The following is a 23,621-nucleotide window of genomic DNA, read 5'->3' as shown; positions in this document are numbered from 1 at the left end:
TCAGGTGGCAGCATTGTCCTCAGTTCTGTCCATTGAGGCTTTCAAGCCACTCTCACATCAGCCTCTTATTCATCAATTTCTTAGAGGCACTACCAATCTCATTCCTCCTCCTATACATAGGTTTCTTTCTTGGGACATTGCCAAGGTCTTGGATGCCTTGGCAGGGCCTCCATTTGAACCTCTACATTCAGCATCTTTGTACCATCTAACAATAAAGGTTGTGTTTCTTGTTGCAGTCACTACAGCCAGGCGGGTCTCTGAACTAGCAGCATTGTCTACCAGAGAGTCTATGCATATTTCATCCTGACAGAGTTGTCCTCAGTCTGGACCCTACTTTCGTACCTAAGGAAACTCAGGATTTCATAGAGCACAAGAATTGGTGCTTCCTGACTTTTGTCCCAAACCATTACATCATCTAGAACGCAAATGGCACTGCCTCGATGTGCGTCGGGCCTTGCATGTGTACATCAAACGCATGGCAGAATTCTGACGTTCAGAGGCTCTCTTTGTACGTTTCCAACCTGGAGGTAAGAAGGGGTCCAAGGCTTCTTCTACAGATATTGGATGTTGGATTCGCACAGCGATTTCCAGAGCCTACATCGCTCTATATATTCCGGTTCCACAACAAATCACGGCACACTCCACACGCAGCGCTGCCACTTCAGCTGCCTGGTCATCTCAGGCCCCCTTAGAGGAGATGTGCCGGGCGGCCACGTGGACAACGCCATCACCATTCATCTGCCACTACAGGCTAAGACAGATATGCGTCGGCAGATGCAGCCTTCGGCCGGCGAGTATTGCAGCAGGTGGTGGCCCAACAAGATTCTTAAGTCTTCACTCTGTTCCCATGGGACAGATTAGGTTTTGGTATGTCCCATGTCTGGATGATGTCTCCACCTACTGAGAGAATGGGCGTTGGTTACTCACCTGATACACCTTCTCCAAATGGTGGAGACATCATCCGGCCTCACCCTGGGAGTTTTGTTCAGACTAATCTTTTTTTTTTTTTTGCCTTGACAAGGAGAGATCACATATTTTATCTGAAGTTGACATAGCAGTCTACCTTTATTCTTCCTTCGTCTAAGCTGGAGCGGCTAGCACAGAGGGTGGGACGTCAATTTGGTAGACCCAGTCCTATTGGACACTAGCTGGAATACCCATGTCTGGATAATGTCTCCACCATTTGGAGAAAGGGCTTATCAGGTGAGTAACCAACGCCCATTCTCTGAGCTTGTGGAATGACTTCATCCTCCACCCAGGCTACAGATATTTGCCACCTGTGCATAACCTTGTCTACAATTGAAAGATTTATTCCTAATTTGGAAGGCAAAATTAAGCTATGGCCTTAAAAGGTTTATTGAAAATGTAGCTCTGTTTATAAAATATATTTGAACTGTAGGAATTATCTCAATAGCAGACATTACTACACAAATACCTGATCTCACTTCTATTTAATATGTATACCAATATTTTCCAGTGCTATTTTTTAGATAACTCCAACTTCAGTTCCCTTAATCTAAGGACATGTCTGAAAATAGCTAAATTGTGAGACACCAGGGCACATAGGATCAGATGCAAAGCTCATTATGGGAGACCTGAAAGTTTTGGGGGTATAGATGTATATGTTGGAAATAACTTATTTTAAATTTTGTTGAAAGCATGAAGACAGAAAAAATTCAGGATCAACTAATCATAAAAAGTGTTGGAAAAGAAAACAATACTTGTACAAAACAAGCTCATTCAAACTTTTTAGTGACTATGTTGAATTTATCAAAATAACCAACATAAAAAATTACAATGTAAAATCTGTGAATATTATTTTTATTTGGGTAAGCCATTAGATCAAAACTTACCTGATAAATATTTAACTTGAGCCATGAGGAAAAGAGGCTCTATTATCCCAGGAGCTGATTTTACCAGTGGATTCAAAATTATTGTCACTTGCTTTAGAAGGGGAGATAAAACTTGGCCAGGTAATCGAGGCTATAAGGGTAAAAAGTGAAAATACACATTTTCCAGAACTGTAACATATAAGGTGAAATAATTTATTTGTTGGCTATTCCCAAAAGTATGTGGATAGGCTTTATAACTGATAAGAGTACAGTACTATTTACAGGAATTAAGACAAAGATGATGTCTTCTAGAGTAAAAACAATATTGTATTATGTTGAGTGACAAGCTAGATCTACAATTTTAAAGAACTTAAAAGTATTTTATTCAAGAATGGTGCTTGCCAACCATCTTACAGTTGCCAAGGCCAAAAAAAAAAAAAAAACCCCACTTGAGCTAGACAGAAAAACATCCACATACAGGTAGTTTTTTGGTTATGACGGCAATCAAGACTGGAACTTCCATCTCTAATCGATACAGTTGTAAAGAAATTATGTAGTTCCTATTGCCATTGTAACCTGAGAACCTGTTGAGCAGGTTGAGGATGGAGTCCCAGGGACTGGCAGTGCCATGGTGAGGGGAGTGCTGCAGGTTGGCAGTAACAAAGCAGTGCAAAGTAGGCAAGCAGCAAAGCAGTGGGAATGGCTTCAAATTCTTGCCAGCTTCCTCAATGATTTTGCTTGTGTGGCAAGCAATATCAGAAATCACAATCACATGACTGCGAGGATGATGCAATAGCCACAACTTTGCAGACCAGACTTAAGTCTTGCTTATTCAGTGCCACTGTGAATTTGACTCCTAAACAAGTGGTCATAAGAAGGACTACCTTTGGCATGGTCTCCAGTTATGTTCTAAACCTTCATTCATTTTTGAGAAACTATTTGACATATGGGACCCAGAGTTTTCTCATTAGATTTTAGTGCCAGTACAGGTAGTCCTTGACTTACAATCACAATTGAGCCCAAAATTTATGTTGCTAAGTGAGACATTTGTTAAGTGAGTTTTGCCCCATTTTGCGACCTTTCTTGCCACAATTATTAAATGAATCATTGCAATTGTTGAGTTAGTAGCATGGTTGTTAAGTGAATCTGACTTCTCCATCGAGTTTGCCAGTCAGAAGGTCGCAAAAGGGGATCACGTGACCCTGGGACACTGCAACCATCATAAATATGAGCCAGTTGCCAAGCATCCGAATTTTGATCAAGTGATCATGAGGATGCTACCATGGTCGTAAGTGTAAAAAATAGTCATGTCACTTTTTTCAGTGATGTTGTAACTTTTGAGCAGTCACTAAATGAACTGTTGTAAATTGAGTACTACTGTAATTGAGAATATACTGCTTAGGAAATTGAGAATGTTCTGCTTAGGAAAGGACAAGTAAGAAAGGCAGTTTTCTACCTGTTTGGGACAAAAGGTCAAATATTCTTTCACAATTTCAATCAAAAACATGGGGTTGAGCTTTTCGTAATATTCAATACTCAAAGGAAGACCATGCAAAGCAGAAAAATGAAGTTCTGCAGCTTCATTGAGAAAGGCACAAGCAATCTGTTCAGTCTTATTTTTCCTTGAAGCAATAACTGCCTGCAGATAAGCTAGAACCTGGAAGAGAGAGAGTATTTTAAAAATGAATTTAATATCCGTGAAATTCAGTGCAAATTGTATATGAACTAGTGTGTAAATAGGGAGGAGTGCGGGATTATTTGTTTCCTTCTCTTTCATGTGTGAATTCTAATCTTTCTCTAGCTGGTTGGACGTTGAATGTTGCATCTGAATACAGATAGACCTCGCTTTATGACTAAAATTGAGCCCAAAATTTATGTTAAGTGATAATTTTTAAATTGAGTTTTGTCTCATTTTATGACCTTTCTTGCCACAGTTGTTAAGTGAATCATGACAGTTGTTAAGTTAGTAACCTGGTTGTTAAATTAATCTAGATTCCCTATTGTCTTTGCTTGTCAGAAGATCACAAAAGGGATCACATGACTCCTGGGAGACTGCAACTATCATAAATATGAATCAGTTACCAAGCATCTGAATTTTGATCAAATGATCATGGGTGTGCTGCAAAGGTGTAACTGTGAAAAACAGTCATGTCACTTTTTCCAGTGCTGTTGTAACTTCAAATGATCACTAAATGAACTGTTGTAAGTTGAGGGCTACCTGTACTAAGCAAATCCATGTGTTTTTGATGTAGTTTACTCTACATGCAAGGAGATGATCAGAGAGAAAATATGCAAAATTTCCCATGAAGAAATCAGAATAGGCTTTTGTAGTAATCAGACCATTTTGGGCACTGCCGTTTAAGGCATTCCGTACTCTATTTCACCATAACCCATTTCAGCAGCCTAAACTGCCAAGGCAAGCAGATATTTTACCAGTAACATGGAGTTACATGGAACTGTTCTGTAACTGTACATGTGATCTTTTCCATGTAAGATTTTAGAAGCATGAAAAAAGCTGAAACATCGCCACACAAGCAGGAGCTGCTATCTTCCACATGGAGAGATGGTCTGGATTAAGAGGGGGTTGATAAAGGGTCCAGTAGCTTTTAAAAAAAGAAGATTCATCTCACAGCCTATATCTTTGGAATTTACAAACTCAAATTAGGCGATTTAAGCCCAGTGTGAATCCTCTAACCCGGGACTTGGATCATTTATGTGCATGAAGGGGCACTAATTGTTGTTTCATAGTCTCTACAACAGATTCCTTGGTAATGATGAAAGCATCCTGTAGCATCACCCAGCCATCACTAATTGGCATCCAATTGTTCTCAGGACCATTATTTCAGTCTGGTGTCAAATGGAAGTGAATCTAGGAGTGACTAATGGGGATCCTACCAAGAAAACAAGTAAAATAAGTAATTAAAGAAAATAAAGAGTATTCTAACTGAAGATTTTCCAATTGACTGTTGAACTTCTTTCAGGAACTCTAATTGTTGTTCAGCTTCTTCTAGCTTTCCTCCGAGCACTTGGCACCATATAATTCCTGTAATGAACATATATGATAAAATATATTTTTAATAACTGTCACGGACTTGTTATTGTAAAAAGCAGATAAGCAATTGATCACACTGTTAATGCAAAGATATTGTAAGAGAGAAGCTGTGGAAGTTGCTTATCATCATATTTCAATTTAATTGCAACCTCTTCTCTCTTTGGATCTATATTCAGGATGGCAATAAACTATTCATACAAATCAAATGGTAGAGTAACCACTTTTATTAACAAAATATTTACAAATGAAATTATGGAAGTTATTATTTATAGTGAATTTATTAAACAGGCTTGGGGCTGTTTGTTCCACTATCCCTTTCTCTATAAGTTTTTTTTGGCTCAGCTATCTTTAGACAAAGACTTGACAGTTGCTCTTTCATCTGCTGACTTTGGTTCTTCTCTTCTCTCCCCCGCCCCCTCAACCAAAGGATGCCAAGCAGTTTCATTTTTCTCTGGAAATCTTCTAATTTTGCTCTTTGAATGAATCTGTCTTTCACTATCCTGGAATATCCAGCATTTCTGTGTATGAACAGCAGTTTCACACTCTCTAATATGTCTCAGCTTTCTCTGCTCCAAACAACAGCTAAAGAAATACGAGTCATATCCAAATGTTCAGTACTACTTCTTAAAATACGCCCCAGGTAAAGGCATTATATATATGGTTCAAACGTGAAGGGCAAATAGATATAAATATCTAAATAGCTATATAATAGTAGCCCACCTGTCAATGAATCTACGGTATTTTCATCCAAATCTATGGCTTTTCTGTACCACGCAGAAGCGTCCTTCCACTTTCCTTGAAGGATTAGCTGATATCCTAATTCATTTGCAAAACGTGCATCGGTAGATAAGAGCTTACTACAAGCGGTTTTAATGAAGTCATAAACTTCCTCAAGGATATCTTGATTCTTCCCAGACTAAACATAAGAGTTCCAAGAAAGTTAGTCCACACACACACATACATACACATACAGTGTATAAATAGAAGCAAGGATTATGAGCTATCTTTTTTAGAACATATTTAATGAACAAAGTAACTGTAACTCAGATTTTTCTTTGCATCACTAATATTTTGATTAGAAACAAGGTGAGAAACAGAAACAAATTAAATTTAGGAAGATAAATTTAGGAAGATAGGAAAAACTAAATATTAAGAGGAATAGAGTTTTACCAGTCTAGTGATCACCAGCATTTTTTGAAAGTGAAATTCTGGTCTTTGAGGTTCTTTCATGTCCAAAGCAACAATATATTCTCTAAACAGATGTAACGCCTACATTCAAAATATCAATATTACTTTATGATCAGACACAGATTATTTGTTACATTGAATGACATAAGAAAACTCTCATGACTAAGATCACTAACCACCTACATGATTGTAACCTTTATTTATTTATTTAATTGTATTTATATCTCTTCTAGAATCTCAAGATAATATGCCCTCCTCCAGGTTAATCACATGCATAAATCTAAGATATATATTCATCATGTGTGACAATGATTAGTTTCAAATCATTTTGTGAGTTTCCAAGGCCGTGTAGACTTGAACATCAGATCTTCTAGTCCAATTTCCTAACACTAAGCCCTAAATATTATTCTACAGTGACATTCACATGTTCCTTTCTATGGATCAGAAATGTGTTTTTATTAATGAAGTTCAGATACCAAAGGATACATTCTGAGGGGTCTATGACAATTCACCACAGCCAACTTGCCGCAGCCAATTCTCCATGGGACAACTTGCTGCGGGATAAGAGCTACACTAATGTTAAATAATATTTATTCTATTGGTGGAATAGAATCATATTTTATTTTAAATAATTAAGTTGAATTTTTAAATTGTCCTGCAGCAAGTTGTCCTCCGGCAAGTTATCTGTGCTGAGTTAGCTGCAGTGAATTGGCCATAGCAAGTTGTTGTGGCAAGTTGTCCCATTCTGACATTCTTAGATATATTGCAAACTCTTTATGACAGTTTCTATCTAGGTATTAAAGTATATTTCCAAGTTGTTAACAGTGCAAAACATAGCAAACTTGACTGTGGGTAAAGAGTATAATGCTGATTGAACTAAAGGAACTACGAAATCAGAGGCCCCAGTCTTACATAACATAATACTCACCGTGGTTTTATTGCCAGTGACAGCAAGATGATTTATCACCATGTATTGGAGTCCATCTATATCATTTGGCTCCTTGCTTAAGATTCTAAAACAAGGATTGTTTCCAGGGAATGAGAAAGCAATACTAGATAAATTATTAATATTAAAAGAGATTAATTTTAGTCAAAAGTGACAGGTTGATACATGGTCATACTCTAGTGAAGAATGACTAAGAAAATAAATTAGAAAGGGATTGCATCATCTTTAAAATATACAGAGAATGGGGCAAATTCAATAATTTTGGGAAACTATAGAAATTTCAATTTTCAAAAAACAAAGAAAAATCATCTACTGAATTCACATAACACCGCCAGGAGTTTCTTTGGTTATTCTAGAAACAAGTTCATGTTTGAGACATTGTGTCAAGCCGGCCTCCCTCAGCAACCAAGAAAGAAACCACTTAACTCCATTTTGCAGAATTAAGAGTACTTTTACTGGTTATGAAAAGATAGCAGCTAAGCAAAGCAAGATCTGAGGCAAAAGCACGCAAAATCATACATATCAATATGTGACCAACCCCCTCCCCCTGGTAACCCTCCGCCCAAACTATAATCCCTTAGATGTCATCTTCAAGGAGCATCATCAGGTTGATATGCAGGACGGTTGGCCTTCACCAACACCAAGCACTAATCTCCAGCATGCGCAGTAGACGGTGAGGCCAAAACTCCCTTTTTACAATCTCTCCTGTACTAAAACTTCCCCTCCCAAATACCAGCCCCCCCTCCCCGTTTCAATGGCAGCCAAAAGCAAATAGCGAAACAGAGGCTGACATCCGGCCCTCCTTCAGGAAAAAGAAGTCATCCCTGCAAGAAAATAAAACAATAGAAAAGACAACACAAGACATGTATGATTCAAATATGATCAAGGCTTATCAGGGTACTTAGCGTAGAACTTCTGTAAGAGTCTAGGAGCTCTAACATGAGATTTATCAACCCACTCAGCCTGAGAGGGGGGAAATGCTACCAATTTTTTATGATCAGTCCATACTTCAAAAGGGTGTTTCGCCCCTTCTAGGAAATGTCACCAGGTCATCAAAGCCAATCTGACCGGAAAAGCTTCCTTTTCCCATATAACCCATCATCTCTCCGTCTCTGTCAGTTTGCGAGAGGTGTAAGCACATGGCTGCAATTTTCCATCAGCGTTCGTTTGAAGTAATACTGCCCCCACCGCCACATCACTGGCATCAACTTGAACGATAAATGGTGCCTCCATATCTGTGTGTTTCAAAACGGGTTCAGCTGCAAAGAGTCGCTTTAATTTTTCGATAGCGGCTTGACACTCCATAGTCGAATTCAAAGGCTTACCCAGTCTAGGCTTGGCCTCCTTTTTTGACTCTAGGAGATTTGTAATGGGCAGAGCAATGCTGGCAAACAAGGGGATAAATTGACAATAAAAATTTGCAAATCCCAAAGGTGCCCATTCAGTTACAGTCTGGACTTTTGCTGGGTCCATCTTGATGCCGTTGTGGGAGATGTGGTAGCCCAAGTAATCAATTTTCTCTTGATGAAATTCACATTTATACAATTTGGCATAAAGTTCTGCGGCCCGGAGTTTCTTGAGTACTAATCGTACTAAAGTGATGTGTTCATCACATGTTTCTGTGTAGACAAGAATGTCGTCAAGGTAGACCATCACGCCCTTGTACAGGTGTTCATGTAAAACTTCATTTATTAATTGCATGAAAACAGCTGGCGCCCCCTGTAGGCCAAATGGGAGTACTCTGAATTGAAAACACCTGAGTGGGCAGTTGAAAGCAGTTTTCCATTCATCTCCCTCTTTGATTCTGACTCTATAGTAGGCCTCTCTTAGGTCCAATTTCATGAAGATCTTCTCTTTACCCAATTGGTGCAACATATCCTTCATCAGAGAGAGGGGGTATACATTTTCCATGCTCACACTATTAAGATTCTTGTAGTTAACACAAAGACGAAAGGAGCCATCTTTTCTCTAAACAACACAGGGGAGGCCACACATGGCCTAGCAGATTCAATAAACCCCCTTTTCAAATTTTTGTCAATAAACTTCCTCCATTTCGCTTGGGCTCATTTGAGTAAATCTGGGGTTTTGGAAGTTTTACTCCTGGGAGGATCTCAATGCTGCAATCCGTCGCGCAGTGAGGGGGTAATTTATCAGAGGATTTTTCACTGAAAACATCCTTAGGTCCCAATATTCCTTTGGGATTTTCTCCTCCCCCTCAATTTTTTCATGCACTGCGGCCGCTAGATTAGGTTCAGGGTTGGTAATATTGGAAACCCTCCCTTCTCCTTCAGGGGTTTAGCGGATCGGATGAGCAACCACTCTTTCTTCCAGTTGATGTGTGGGTTCCATTTAGATAACCAGGGTAAGCCCAGTATGAGAGGCCGGTCCATCCCCGGTGCCACAATGAAACTTAATGTTTCCTGGTGATCTCCCATCCACATGTCTATAGGTTCAGTCACAAAATGGGCCGGAGCCCCCCCAGTTATAGACCCATCTAGCTGGCAAAAGGCAATGGGGACTTTCAAAGTTCTCAGTTTCAAGCCCATTTTTTCCACCACTTCTGGGCTAACAATGCAATGTGTGCATCCCAAGTCTAAAAGGGCCAGCATTTTTGCTTGGGTGCCAGTAGAGGGCACTTAAGTTCTACTGGGATGGTCATGGGGCCCGATTGGGAACTTAACAGAAGGTCGTCATCGGCTTCAGTTTCACTTTCCCCCGATGAGGACGGTTTTTCTTCTTTTGGGATGGGAGGGAATTGCGCAAAAAGTTCCACCCCTTTCATGGCAGTGTCCCTTCTCTTCTCAGGTTGTTTATCTGGCTTCCTCTCCTCCCCGGCAGAGGACTTTGGGCCAATCCTGGAGCGGCAATTTGCTGTCCCGTGTCTCTTCGTTCCGCAACGGAAGCAGGTAGACCGGAGCTTGCTTGTAGACCAACTTTTTCCTCCATTTGGAGTTCCTTTGGGGGGGTTGGGAGGGGTAGCTTTTTCTTCCTCAGTCTTTGTGGTACTTGTCTCTGGCTAGATCGATCTCCATGTCTGCTGCCAATTCGTACCAGCATTGCAAGTTACGCCCCCCCCCCGCCCCGCTTACACAGTTTTGGTATATATCTTTGTTTAAGCCATCCATAAAACTGTCCATTAAAGCTTCTTCCGACTACTCCCGCATATAAACGGACAATTCACGAAACTCTTGTATATAATCAGCAACTGGGTTCGTCCCCTGGGTAATGGTTTTCATTCTGGTTCTGGCCTTCCGCTCTGTGAGCGGGTCATCAAAGCGTTTCCTCAGGGCGGCCATAAACCAATTATAGCCTCTCAGCAGGGGGGAGTCATCGTTATGCAGGGCAACCATCCATGCCGCTGCCTTGTTCTCCTTGTTCTTCTTACCTTGACTTCTTCTGTGGGGAGATCCTCTCCGAACTGTTGCATGAAATTCCAGATTTGGACCAGGAAAAATCCTAGTTCCTTTGGATCACCTCCAAATTTTACACCAAGCACAGGAACTTTTGCCATCCGGCGTCTGCGGGGGGCCCTCCTCCTCTTGGAAGGGCTTTCGCGGCTGCTGCTGCTGGGGCTTCCCCATCCTGATGAGCTCCACTGTCTGCCCCCAGGGCCCCCCTTGGGTGGAACAGGGCTTCTGCAGTTCTCTCCTCTAGGTCTGGGAGATCAGCTTCTCTTTCGGGACCGTTCTCACATAAACGTTGCCTCTCCCAAACCTCTTGAAAGAGTTTCATAACCTGGGACATCATAAGGTTCTCCTCGTTGGCGTCCTGCCAAGCAGCTGCCGGCCGCCAATGTCGCCTTGTGCTAACTCCAGCCTGAATTTCCTTAGGGTCATACTTCTGTCCCACTCCCAATGACCACCTGGGGTGGACAGATCATTCCTCCAAATTCAGATCTGCCATCTGCTCCGTCTCCAAGGGACATGAGGATGCAGCCACCCCCATGTCGTCCTCCTGGTCGCTGCCTGGGTAAGACATTCCTTTGAAAGTTTTGGTTTTATTTACACTCCCCTCGGAAGGTGTTAGCTCTGGGATGAGTACAAAAGTGAGATCTTGTTTAATGTCAAGCCGGCCTCCTTCAGCAACCAAGAAAGAAACCACTTAACTCCATTTTGCAGAATTAAGAGTACTTTTACTGGTTATGAAAAGATAGCAGCTGAGCAAAGCAAGATCTGAGGCAAAAGCACGCAAAATCATACATATCAATATGTGACCAACCCCCTCCCCCTGGTAACCTTCCTGCCACTGTCCAATCTGTAAATCCCTTACGTGTCATTTGAGTTCCATCTTCAAGGAGCATCATCAGGTTGATATGCAGGACGGTTGGCCTTGACCGACACCAAGCACTAATCTCCAGCAGGCGTAGTAGACAGTGAGACCAAAACTCCTTTTACAATCTCTCCTGTACTAAAACTTCCCCTCCCAAATACCAGCCCCTCCCTCCCCGTTTCAATGGCAGCCGAAAGGCAATAGCGAAACAGGCTGACACATTGCCTCATGCCTTCTTCTTGGGTGGTAGTTTGTGCCTTTCTCCTCAAGTATTAGATTTGTAACAATGTTTATTTATATTAAGTGTAAATCCTATTTTTGTGGGGTTACATAAACACTGTAACTAATATTGTTAACAGTGTTAGAGGACAAATTTCCCTCTAAGCAAAGAAGGGGAATAAGTGTGGTTATGGGATCATCCACTGTATCTATATGAATCTATTCTAATTCTATCTGGTTAAAAATTATCCTGGAATGGGCTATTAGTTTATTGATTTTTTTTTTGCAGAGCTAAATAGAGCTGATAGAGCTTTAGATAACTGGGCAAAATGGTTCTTCAGATTATCAAGAAGACGAAACATAAAATCTAGCAACCTTTAAAATAAAAACAGTTCATTTATAGAATGGTTAACTAGTGCTAGGCTTGTACTCCTATGTGCTCCAAAGCACAGAAAAGTTAGCTCCATTGGATTAATTAAAAGTTAGATGGGAATCTGACTGTGCTCTAACTTGAAAAATGTATGAAGTTGTCTTTCCATTCCATTCTTATTACACAGGCAACTTAGCAAGAACCTTTAGAACCTCCCATGTAACGTAATTAAATATCATACAATCATAACTGAGACAGGAGCAGCAATAGAAGCCAAACAATAGAATCTTATCACTGTCTATTGATTGAACTAAGGCAGCTTCTGTCTGAGGATTTTTTCAGTATGATACACGTACATGAAGCAAAGTAGAATATCTGCTTTTTGGAGGCAGATATTTCAGTAGGAACCAATTTGAAGATTTAAAAGCAGAAAAGCATTTCTGAAGCAGGGAAACAAATGTGTTACATATTCTTTACAAGTACAGAGCAGGTACAGGGAAGTGACTTCATAAAGCAGTCCAAATATTTTAAAATTGAAGGAATTTCCCTCAATCTTCTCTTTTTTTGGCAATAAACTCCTACCGTTTACTTTCTTCCACACTTTGCTCCCAGTCTTGCATTGCTAAATGTAGTTTCATCTTAGTGATAAGGGCTGGCACGAAGAAAGGAAAAGTGACCACTAACTGGCTAATTATTTCCAGAGCCCCTGAATAATTCTGATGCACCATGAAATACGTGGCCTATAAAGACAGAAAAATCAGTTGGGATAAAAGGGAGGGGAAAAGTGCATTATTTGTAAAAGACATTTAAGTAACTTTGTGTTGTTGTCCTAACCATCTATATTCGATAATTAAATTGTCTAAATTCAATATAGATTTGGCATTTGATTGGGAGCTTCCCAGTTGGTTCTAAGATGGGCAGCAATATGTTTTAAATAAACAGCAATAGTTACAGCACTTAGATTTACACACCACTTTACAGTGCTTTTACAGCCTTCTCTAAACAGTTTACAGAGTCAGCATATTGCCCTCAACAATCTGGCTCATTTTACTGACCATGAAAGGACTATGAAGGCTTAGTCAACCTTGAACCCGTCAGAATCGAACTCCTGGCAATTTGAGCAAAGTCAGTCTGCAATACTGCATTCTAACTACTCAGTTAAATAAATAAATAAATTCATATTTATATATTTATAAAATAATTTGTGTCATTCCAGTATGATTATTTCAATCAGGTCTATTTCTTGAAAACAAACAAAATATGATTTTTGTATGCATTAAGATGCTACTTAGGATCTTGTAACTCAGCAATACAATTTATTGGGCCTGAACAATGTGCGGCTGGCGAAGCAGCACTGTATGACTTACTAATGGTTTTTAAGAAGTAGTAAATTTAAAACTGCCACCCTACTGCTGCCGCTGCCAACAGCTTACATTCTGCGTTGTTATCAACATCTGCCTATCCCAGGTCCATGGAAAGGTCTCAATAGATAAAAAATGAGTCTAAACATTTTGATTGTGTGACCAATCATAATAAAATGAAGAATAGAAAAGAGATGTGACAAGATAAAGAGTTACATAGCCAGCACATAAAAAAAATTAAGAGGGACACTAAAAAGATCTGGCAATGGCTAAGAGCAGGAAAATTGAAGAAAGAGACCGAGGGACTAATTTTAGTTGCACAAGAACAAGCCTTAAGAACAGATGGATATAAAGCCAGGATTGAGAAGAGAGCCCCCACCTCCAACCCACTGAACTGGTTCAGAAAGATACAATTGTCAATGATATTAAAATCTGCTGAGAAATCAAGCACAAGAATGGATGTGCCACTCACATTCCAGCTCTGTCACAGGTCTTTGACAAGGATGACCAAGGCTCTCTCAGTACCAAATTCTGGCCTAAAACCTGACTGCAATAGATCCAGGTAATCTTTTTCGTCCAGGATTTTCATCAGCTGCAGGCTGACCATTTTCTCGAAAACCTTCCCAAGAAAGGGAATGTTGGAGACTGATTGGTTGGTAATTATTGAAAGCTGTTGGGTTTGATTGTCATTTGAGAAGAGAGAGTACCATTGTCTCTTTTGAAGCAAGAGGAACCACCCCTTCAGAGATGCCAATGCCATGGCCTGGGGACAACCATGAATCACCTTCCTAGCAGCTTTTAAGACTCAGGAGGGGCCTGGATCCAGTAATATTAACTTAGCTGTTCAGCTTTTTAAGCTCAATCAAAAACATGCAACCTATATTAGACTTTTCAACTGACAATGTCATTATATTGATACATCCCTAATAATTTGAAGATATAAAACCATAACTTACCTTTCCCATCATCCCAAATATATCTGTATTGTCTTGAATTCCTTCCTCCAGATATTTAATAGATTTCTTAACAGAATGTTGTTTATCGGATGTAACATAGATCCATCCTTTCAAAACCTGCCCCTGCAGCAATTTTAAAGTGATGGAACTTCTAAGAAATTTAATGAAGATTAAATATTTCATTAATTAACATTTCATGTGCAACAGAACAGCATGAACAGCAAAGGTGTTCTGCACATTATATGCTTATTTACTATGTGTTACTATTAAAAATACAAATGATAAAAATATTACTACAGCACTAAAGGATGAAAATGTCTTATTTTATACATATGTGTATAATGTTCTACTTATTTCAACCTATTATTTCAATATGACTGGTGGTGTGTGACGGGAGGGTATGTATGTCCCTCAAACATACATATAACAATATTAAGTCGTGCATCATAATGCCATTCCCACTAACATGCAGATTTTGACCATCCTGGAAATGCTGTTGAATTTAACCAAGAGAAAAATAGCATCCTTCTGCCACATTCCTAGAGTTGTGTTCTATTTATGATTCCCAACACTAAAACAAGGGGGGAAATGTATCTCTGTTCATATGGCACACTGAGCCACAAACAATCTAATTACAGTACAATTCTGCTTGTTTGGTGAATCCAGCCTTTGAAATTAGTTTTGGTTCAGTATGTTCTGCAATTCAATAAACTATAGTTCAGTTAAGTAGAGATAAATATGTCATGCTAGCACAGCACAGAATAGAACTTTGTATCCTCAGGTTTCTGTGAAGGTCATATTTTATTGTATATATGTATGTATGTACGTATGTATGTATATGATTTTCATTCAGACTGAAATAATATAAAGCTCTGAAGCCTGAGGAAACTATTAGAACTCAAATTTGGGAAAATGTATTCCAGAATTATTTCAAGAACAAATGGGAAATATTGCTCTGTGGTATTGTCTACTCAGCTAAGCCATACCTAGAGCTTCTATCCGCCCATCACTTGTGCTTTCTTTTGTTCCCAATACGCTAATTTAAGACTCTTCAAAATTTCCTGGATTTGGCCAATATTTCCAATATCCAGTGGGAACAAAGATTGTAAGAAGTGAATAGTCAAGACTTCTGGACTAGCTCGCTCAAGGCTTTCATCAAGGCCAAAAGAGATTTTCTCAGAGATTGCCAATATTCCACAGCTCAGAAATAAATCCTGGAGAAGAATTCAAAAGCTGTTTAGAAAGTATATGCCAGGAGCAAACATCAAAGAGCATTTTCTACAAGCTTTTCAGTAAGTAAAGGCACCAGACAAGAAAGTCCATTCTATTCATTTACATGTACAGAAGACTAACTGCCCAATTATTCCTTCAGAAAGACTGAGGAAACATATTATGTCCTATGGGTTTACATTTTACAAAATATTAAAAATAATTAAAACCCATTTTAAATACATTTCAGGGTTCAGGTGTGTGAAACCACCTGCTCTAATCCATTGTACCTCTTTTGCTCCATTAGATACTTTCAACATTTTGTCAATATACTCCTTTGCTTTATCATTCTTGTTCATTAGCCACAGAAACATCCCTGCATAATACAGTGCATTGCTTCCAGCAGTTTTCCGTGCTTCCTTCAACTTGGTTTCTAAGTCCAAAAGAGCAGAAGAATCTGAAGATAAACAGAACAGATGACAATTATTCTTGTTTTCCACTTTATTTATTTATTTAGGAGATTTATATTGCTGCCTATTCGCACATGGCGACTCAAGGTGGCTTACAAGAATATAAAAACATCATTTAAAAACGTAACTAATAAAAGAGAGAATCATATAATATAATATAACTCCCATACCCCCTGCAACAAACAAGCCACTTAATGGGCTCCACCCCACTCTGGGTTCCCCAGGCCCCCCTTTGAAGAACCAGGTCTTCAGCGCCTTCCGGAAGAGTGTCAGAGTGGGGGCCATTCTAATCTCGGGGGTGGGGTGTGGGGTGATGTTCTAGAGAGTAGGGAACCACCATGGAGAAAGCCTTTCTTCTGGATCCCACCAGTTTTATCTCCCATTGGGATGGGACCCACAACATTCCTTGCTTCCCCGCTGGTGGGTCGGATAGATGTGACTGACAAGAGATGGTCCCTCAGACAACCACTTTTTTATTTTCATGTATTATAAGTAATTCAAAAGGAAGCTCCTAGGATATTTTCTTTCAAGTAAAAAATGGCAGCAAAGGAACCAGTGAAAATGAAAAAAAAAACCCTTACATTAGTCAACTATCTCAAAATAGTAAAGAAAACTTACTAATCAATATTTTTTGGAAAACTTTTCAAAATTAATTTATGTAAATCTTGCATATTCATCAAAAGATTATTTGGAAATAGCACCAATATAGGGTTCCAAAAGGAAGAAAAATATGTATCCAATCCTGGTTCAAACAAGTAACAGAATGAGAAATCTTACAAACAATCTTGGAATACTTAGAATTACTGCAACGTGCCTTCTTTCACATAGAAAGTGGAAATCATATTATTTTTAAACAATGAAAAAGGCTATATTATTTATCGGCGTATAACACGCACTTTCCCCCCCGAAAAATAGGGGGCAAATGATGTATGCGTGTTATACGCCGATATACATATTATATCTAAACGCCAGGCGCACAGAAAAGGATCGCGGAGCGCTTCGCCCCAAAAGCAGCTGCTTTTCTGTGTGCCTGGCGTTTAAAACATCCGGCTATCTATCTAAACGCCAGGCGCACAGAAAAGGATCACGGAGCGCTTCGCCCCAACAGCAGCTGCTTTTCTGTGCGCCTGGCGTTTAAAACATCCGGCTATCTATCTAAACGCCAGATGCACAGAAAAGGATCATGGAGCGCTACTCAGCGGGGTGTGGGCGAGAGGAGGAGAGACTGGCTGAATATTCTCTCCTCTCCCCGGACACCCGACTAAAACGCTTTCTTTCGCCCGCGGAAGAGCTCGGGCGGGCGAAAGGAAGCGCTTTACTCAGCGGGATGTGGGCGAGAGGAGAGAATGGATGAGCCGTCTCTCCTCTCCCTGACACCCGACTAAAACGCTTTCTTTCGCCCACGGAAGAGCTCGGGCGGGCGAAAGGAAGCGCTTTAGACAGCGGGGTGTGGGTGAGAGGAGGAGAGAATGGATGAGCCGTCTCTCCTCTCCCCGACACCCGACTAAAATGCTTTCTTTCGCCCGCGGAAGAGCTCGGGCGGGCGAAAGGAAGCGCTTTAGACAGCGGGGTGTGGGTGAGAGGAGGAGAGAATGGATGAGCCGTCTCTCCTCTCCCCGGACTCCCGACTAAAAGTTAATAAAAAAAAGTTCTGAGCTACCCTTATTTTGCTTCAAAGTTCTTTATTTGAAATTTAAATTTTTTTCCTGAAATTTCCCTCTTAAAATGAAGGTGCGTGGTATACGCCTGTGCGTGTTATACGCCGATAAATACGGTATGTGTTTAGTTTGCTATATTATATGTACTCAGTCAAGTAAATCCAAATGAATACTGTCCACATCAACAGTATTCCATGCTATATAAGCTGAACCCTAATGAAGTTGTTAAAAACTGAGAGTTATGATATTGCAATTGACATGGTCAAATATTCGTGGATATTCTGAGGACAGAAGCCAACATTGTTTGACATTTCATAACCATAGATCTCTCTCTCAAAAACAAATCACTATACAGCATATCTATTCCAGGAAACAAAATCATTGTGAACATTATTGCTTTCATTTCCTTCAATCCTTTAAAATTTAAAATATTGGAAAAATATGAAAGATCAGACATGACAGGAAGCCTGGCAGGAATCAAAATAAGTATCTGCAGGTATATTGACACTCACAGATGTCACCCTGGAGACACTGGCAACAGAGGGTAGGTTAGGATTAAATAGTATTGCAGATATTAACATGGTTTCTCAATAGAGGGTTTGCTTGAAGTGAATGACTCCATCTCATTCTGGATTATTGTTGTCCAGTTGTTTGTGACTGTGGGTATTGTTTCATTAGGATTGTCTTTCAATAACATCTTTGACATCTTCCTATAAATTCATTCTTATATCATTAGTGACAATATCTAGTTACTTTCTTCTCTTGGCCAGCTTTTCACTTGTCTTTGATTTATCAAGCCATTGTACAATTAATTGATTTGCAGATATTTTGGGTAATATTCTTGCACTAACTCTTCTTTATATTTTCTTTAGCTTTTTTGACATAAAATATTTCCTTCGTGTTTGTAATGTTCTTAAATAAGTCTTCGATTTGACCTTTATTTTCAATTTTTATACTTATTATTTAAAAATAACTGCTTGTTACATCTTATTTTTTCTGAAACTCAATATTTATTTGGCCATGTTTTCCTCAGTCTTTCTCAGATCTTCCAACCTATTTTCCCTCTGCATAGTTTAGCATTATAATTGAGGGATCAAAATGGAAGAGAAGAAAAGAAGAAAGAAAGAAGTCTTCCTCACCAGGTTTTCATTTGACTGACTGCAAGACAGCTCCTGAAAATATGCTACATCTTTCATTTTAAACAATTTGTGGGATAATAACTCACCAACATTTTCACATCTTTTGTGAGCATAAATGAGACCTAGAAGGCAGCATAAGGAAACATCAGCATGTCGTTTCTGGGCATTTTCAAGCAGTGAGATGCCTTCTTGGATTCGGCCTGTAAAGGTCCAAAGCAATGAATTTAGTTTTTAGTAGATTTCACTTGGAAACTACCATAAACATAGTTACTTTGAAGGGCAAAGCTAAACCTGTAACCAGTACAATTAATGGATGGAAACCAATCAAGGAGAGAAGCCACCTGGAACCAAGCAGAACTTTTCTGACAGTGAGAACAATTAACCAGTGGAACAGTTTGCCTCCATATGTTGTGGGTGCTCCATCACTGGAGGTTTTTAAAAGAGACTGGACAGCAACTTGTCTGAAATGGTATAGGGTCTTGAGCAGGGAGTTGGACTAGAAGACCTCCAAGGTCCCTTCCAACTCTATTATTCTTTAAAGTCTATAAACATAATTATTTTGGAGAGCAAAGCTAATCCTGTATTCAATACAATTCATGCAACATCAGCTCTGCAAATAGGTTTAATTGTTACGCTTGAGTGGAAATGATCTAATATTGTTTTGCAATCCTTGGTATTGTATATTTTGTTTTTATTTTTCTCATGATTTATCAATGTATAACCTGATACATTTATATTGCTAATTTGGCTTTTAGTTTTTTGGAATTGTGTACTTTTAATGTATATGTTTATTCTTATTGCTTTGAGATATTTCAGTATCATTTGATTTCATAAAATCTTTTAAACTACTTACTTGGCTCAAATTAATTTTGACTTGCTGAGTTGCTCTATCAAATTATACCACCCATCTGTTTTCTAAACCAAGCAGATTTTATTTTACTTCCAGTTTTAGTTCAGATCTCTTGATTCTTTACACTAGTTTGCATAGGGAATGGCAGATTGTGAATGCAAATTAATCATATTTCTAAACTGCGCAAATTTTTCAACACTCCTTCCACATTTATTTCCAATTTCTGTTCCAGGAACATTAATTGTAATCCTACAGTATCTACTCAGTACAACTAATTCATTTTAAACAATCATTTTCACTAATTACCCAGAAGCAAAGTTCCAAGACCCTTGAAAAATAGCAGCACTGGATCATGGGCATGTTTGGACAGTTCAATATTTGTTGCTTGAATAACATGGTTGAAGTATTTTTCCTGAGCATAGTATAAAATTCTAGCCTTGAGATGAAAAAAAAGAGTTGATAAGTTATTTTGGTTCTGCTCACTAAGTTACTACATCACTGCACACTAGAACTAGACACAAGTTCTTGCCTTTACTCTGCTAAACAACTAATTCCCACAACACTGTCAAACTATTTACTAAGACTATATTACTCTTCTCATTCTTCCTAGTACTTATCTCCTCCCATTTACGACTATAACCATGTTGCTTGTATCATTGCAATTTATATTGTTTTGTTTCCTAGTATGTTTTGACTGCTTATTAGTAACCTATGAAATGATTTCAGCTGCCAGCATCTTTTCTTTCCACACTTCTTGAAATTGCTGAGGTTGAGAAGCATTGCCCTTAAGGCATATAATAATAATAATAATAATAATAATAATAATAATAATAATAATAATAATAATAATAATAATAATAATAATAATAAAAAATTTATTTCTTAGCCGCACCCTCTCCCGAAGGACTCGGGGCGGCGTACAATAAAACACATAAAAAACAATATGGACAATACACACACAGAATAAACGAACACGCGTACATGGAGGAGGTATGAAGATAAGAAAAGACAGTTAAAACATAGTTTAAAATCCCCTAATAAAAGTCTATGAAGCCATCGCTCCGTTAATACGGCCAGTGTTCCCAGCCGTTTTTCAATAACTGTGTTTTTATGTCAGAAACACGTGTGTGGAGGGGACTACCATCGACTGGGGGTCCGCGACAGCCATCACGCCCTCTCTGAGGAGAAGCGAAACCGCAACGCCCGACCTAACCGACAAAGCGCGCGCCAACAAACAGCCCCCGCTCCGAGGCGAACGGCTTCAGCAACCAATCGCGGAAGAGCTGCTGTTGCTCCTCCTCCTCGCCGCCACGCCCTTCCTTTCCTGGAGAGCGGCGCATTTCGCCTTCTCGCTCCTCCTCCTCCTCCTCTCCGGCATCCGAAACGCCAGCTTTCCCCGTCCCCCCCTTCGTTGCTAAGCGCCGTTGGGGGCGTTAAGGCGAGTGACTGACGGACGCTGCAGCCTATGAGGCGCTCATGACGTCGCTCGGCTTGCTTCGCTGGTTGTCCTTTTCCCGGCGGCCTCCGCTCTCGGCGCATGCGCGCTAGGGCTTGCAGCGTTGGAAGCTGTCGAGCTGTGTCGTTTTGGCGACCGGCGGCAATGGAGCCGTTGAAGCCGGCGGTATCTCTTCCTCCTCCTCCCAGCGCTTGAGTCGGTGTCTCTCACCGGGCAGCCATGGGGCTGAGCTCCAGCTCCGAGGTTCCCGATGGGGGCTCCCAGGGCTACCATGTGCATGGGGTAAGCAGCGTTTCCCTGGAGGGAGCCAAAGTGGGGCGTAGGCAGTCCGAAATCGAAGCTGGACTCCAGCGTCCATCATCCCCAGCCAGTGAGTGGGAAGGACGGGCATCAGTCCAATCCCTCTGGGGAGGAGGGCACCGGCTTCCACAGAAGGTTAGCCGCTGCTGGCCCCCCTGAAGCTTTTCTCTCCCCCCCCCACCCCAGACGTTGATGGACCCCAGTACCCATTGCTCTCACCCAGTGGCTGGGGATGATGGGCATTCATCTCATACCTCTTTATGTGGCAAGGAACCAGCTGGGAAAGGATCTTGGGAAGCGCCTTCTTTGAGGCTGAGTGTAATGTTATTTATTTATTTTATAATCCCCTCTCTATTATGTATGTATGTATGTATGTGTGTGTGTGTGTGTATGTATGTATGTATGTATGTATGTATGTATATATATATATATATATATATATATATATATATATATATATATATATATATATACATACATACGCACACACACACACACACACACACACACACACACACACATAACTCAAGGCAGCGGACATATCCAACAAGGCTTTCTCCTCTTATTTCCACCACAATAACAACAACAACAACAACCCTGTGAGGTGAGTTGGGCTGAGAGCGCGAACGACTGGCCCAAGGTCACCCCATCTGGCTTTCATGGCTAAGGCAGTACTTGAACTCAGGTCCTGTTTTCCAGCCATTCTTGCTTTCTAGCTTGGTGACTTAACCACTAGACCAGAGGGGTCTGCAATTGTCAAAGAGCCATTTGGTCCTATTTACCACAGAAAAGAAAACACCGGCAGCCACAAAATGGGTGGGTGTGGCCAGCTCAATGTCACTCACTCCCACCCAGTCACATGATCCCCCCCCCAGTCACGCCTACCCAGGTTTTGTGACTCCCGGTGTTTTCTGTAGGAAACGTGGTGGGATAACCCGACACAGAGCTGCAGCAGAGGGAGAAAAGAGCCACATGTGGCTCCAGAGCCACAGGTTGCTGACACCCACACTAGACCAAACTGCTGGCTGATGTCCTTATTTCAAGTCTTTTCATCCTGTTCTGCATCTGAAAAAGGTCCCAGAAGAGCAGCCATCACACAGCTTCAATGGGAGATTCCAGTCCCCTAGAGACCTGATCCAGGAAGAAAGCTGGAGAAATGAGAAAGATCAGAACCCCCTGAATGGCTTTCCCTAAGGCCACTTGGGTAATTTCCTTGAGAGCTCTATGGAAGAGTTTGAGAACTGTCACCCCCTAGGGTATTTTCCTGTCTCTCCAGCCTGACCCTCTAGCTGAAATTCCCTTGCTGGTTTTCTATGCAAGCCCTCATCAGGGCCATTTAGCTTTGCTCATAATTACAGAAAATCTGCCCTGCCACCTGATACCTCAATTTGTTGCTCTTCCGATTGCTAACTATTTATTTTCTTTGTAGAGAGGAATATTGCCGATTTCTAGATCACAGTTGATTTTTGCTGAACGTTCAGGCAGTTTGCAAAAGGCAATAGCATTAAAAAGTAACCCACCAAAATTGTATAAAAAGAACTTAACTGTATCCTAAAACAGCTGTTGCCACATGCCTGTTTATCTTCTGTGTGTAGAATCTAATTATTATTTTTTGGGCTATTTTGTCCTTTTTGTTAAAAAGTACATCTCAGCTTCAAGGGTGAATTTTGCATTGGTGAAAATAAAACATGACTAAACTTGTTAATATCTTGGAAGCATCACACCATATCCAGTTTGGTGTAGTGGTTAAAGTGACCTAGAAATCAGGAAACGGCGTTAAGAGTCCCAGAAAGCCATCTGGGTGACTTTGGGCTAATCCCTCTCTTTCAGGATGGTTGTTGTGCAGAAAAGAGGAAGACATATATTTGCCACCTTGAGTTACTTATGAAAGTGGAATAAAAATGATATAAAATGAAGTAGAATAGAATTATTTATTGGCTAAGTGTGATTGGACGCACAAGGAATTTGTCTCTGGTTTATAAACTCTTAGGGTACATACATAGTAATAAGTCATAGATCATGAATCATGACACAATCATAAATCATAAGATGCAAGTAATTGATAATTGTAATATACCAATAGGAGAATCTAGTAGGAAGTATGAGGTGAAAAAGATGAGAAAATGACATGGATAATGGTAATAGAGGCAACTACATGGGTAAAATGTCTTTAGGAATGGATATCGAGGATAAATATTCATCCTTGATATGGTATGGATGTCCTGTCTCCTTGTTTCCTCACTGAATGTATCTCTGAATACATTTATTATTCTGCAACCTCTATCCCGGTGGTCAAATTGGTTGGGGATGACTGGAATCCTGTAGCTTGGGTGGATCAGAATGATT

General features: G+C 40.2%; 2 protein-coding genes across 3 annotated transcripts in view; one reads left to right on the top strand and one right to left on the bottom strand.

Annotated features, from left to right (window-relative positions):
• TTC21A (tetratricopeptide repeat domain 21A) overlaps positions 1-20,726 on the bottom strand; it is a 75,900-nt gene extending 55,174 nt beyond the window's left edge. Inside the window, exons 1-12 of one of the 2 annotated variants that reach the window (XM_081970197.1) lie at positions 20,661-20,726; positions 19,826-19,955; positions 18,756-18,869; positions 15,693-15,859; positions 14,194-14,316; positions 12,459-12,616; positions 7,001-7,085; positions 6,055-6,153; positions 5,605-5,800; positions 4,778-4,875; positions 3,289-3,489; positions 1,854-1,983 (exon numbers count right to left, since the gene is read on the bottom strand). In XM_081970197.1, coding sequence (XP_081826323.1) covers positions 1,854-1,983; positions 3,289-3,489; positions 4,778-4,875; positions 5,605-5,800; positions 6,055-6,153; positions 7,001-7,085; positions 12,459-12,616; positions 14,194-14,316; positions 15,693-15,859; positions 18,756-18,869; positions 19,826-19,955; positions 20,661-20,687 — 1,528 coding nt within the window. In that variant the 5' untranslated portion in view covers positions 20,688-20,726. Of the gene's footprint in view, positions 1-1,853; positions 1,984-3,288; positions 3,490-4,777; positions 4,876-5,604; positions 5,801-6,054; positions 6,154-7,000; positions 7,086-12,458; positions 12,617-14,193; positions 14,345-15,692; positions 15,860-18,755; positions 18,870-19,825; positions 19,956-20,660 lie in introns of those variants that run through there. The other variant, XM_081970198.1, reaches the window with a different exon arrangement.
• A 342-nt stretch (positions 20,727-21,068) lies between these two features.
• The window catches only part of GORASP1 (golgi reassembly stacking protein 1), a 31,673-nt gene continuing 29,120 nt past the window's right edge, over positions 21,069-23,621 (top strand). Inside the window, exon 1 of the mRNA XM_081970182.1 lies at positions 21,069-21,257. Within this exon, the coding sequence (XP_081826308.1) occupies positions 21,195-21,257 (63 nt within the window). The 5' untranslated portion in view covers positions 21,069-21,194. The remainder of the gene's footprint in view (positions 21,258-23,621) is intronic.

This window comes from Natrix helvetica (assembly GCF_964273705.1).
Source record: "Natrix helvetica genome assembly, chromosome: Z".
Taxonomy (NCBI): Eukaryota; Metazoa; Chordata; class Lepidosauria; order Squamata; family Natricidae; genus Natrix; species Natrix helvetica.
Note: the sequence above shows the minus strand (reverse complement) of the source record. Positions and strands in the feature narration are given on the sequence as shown.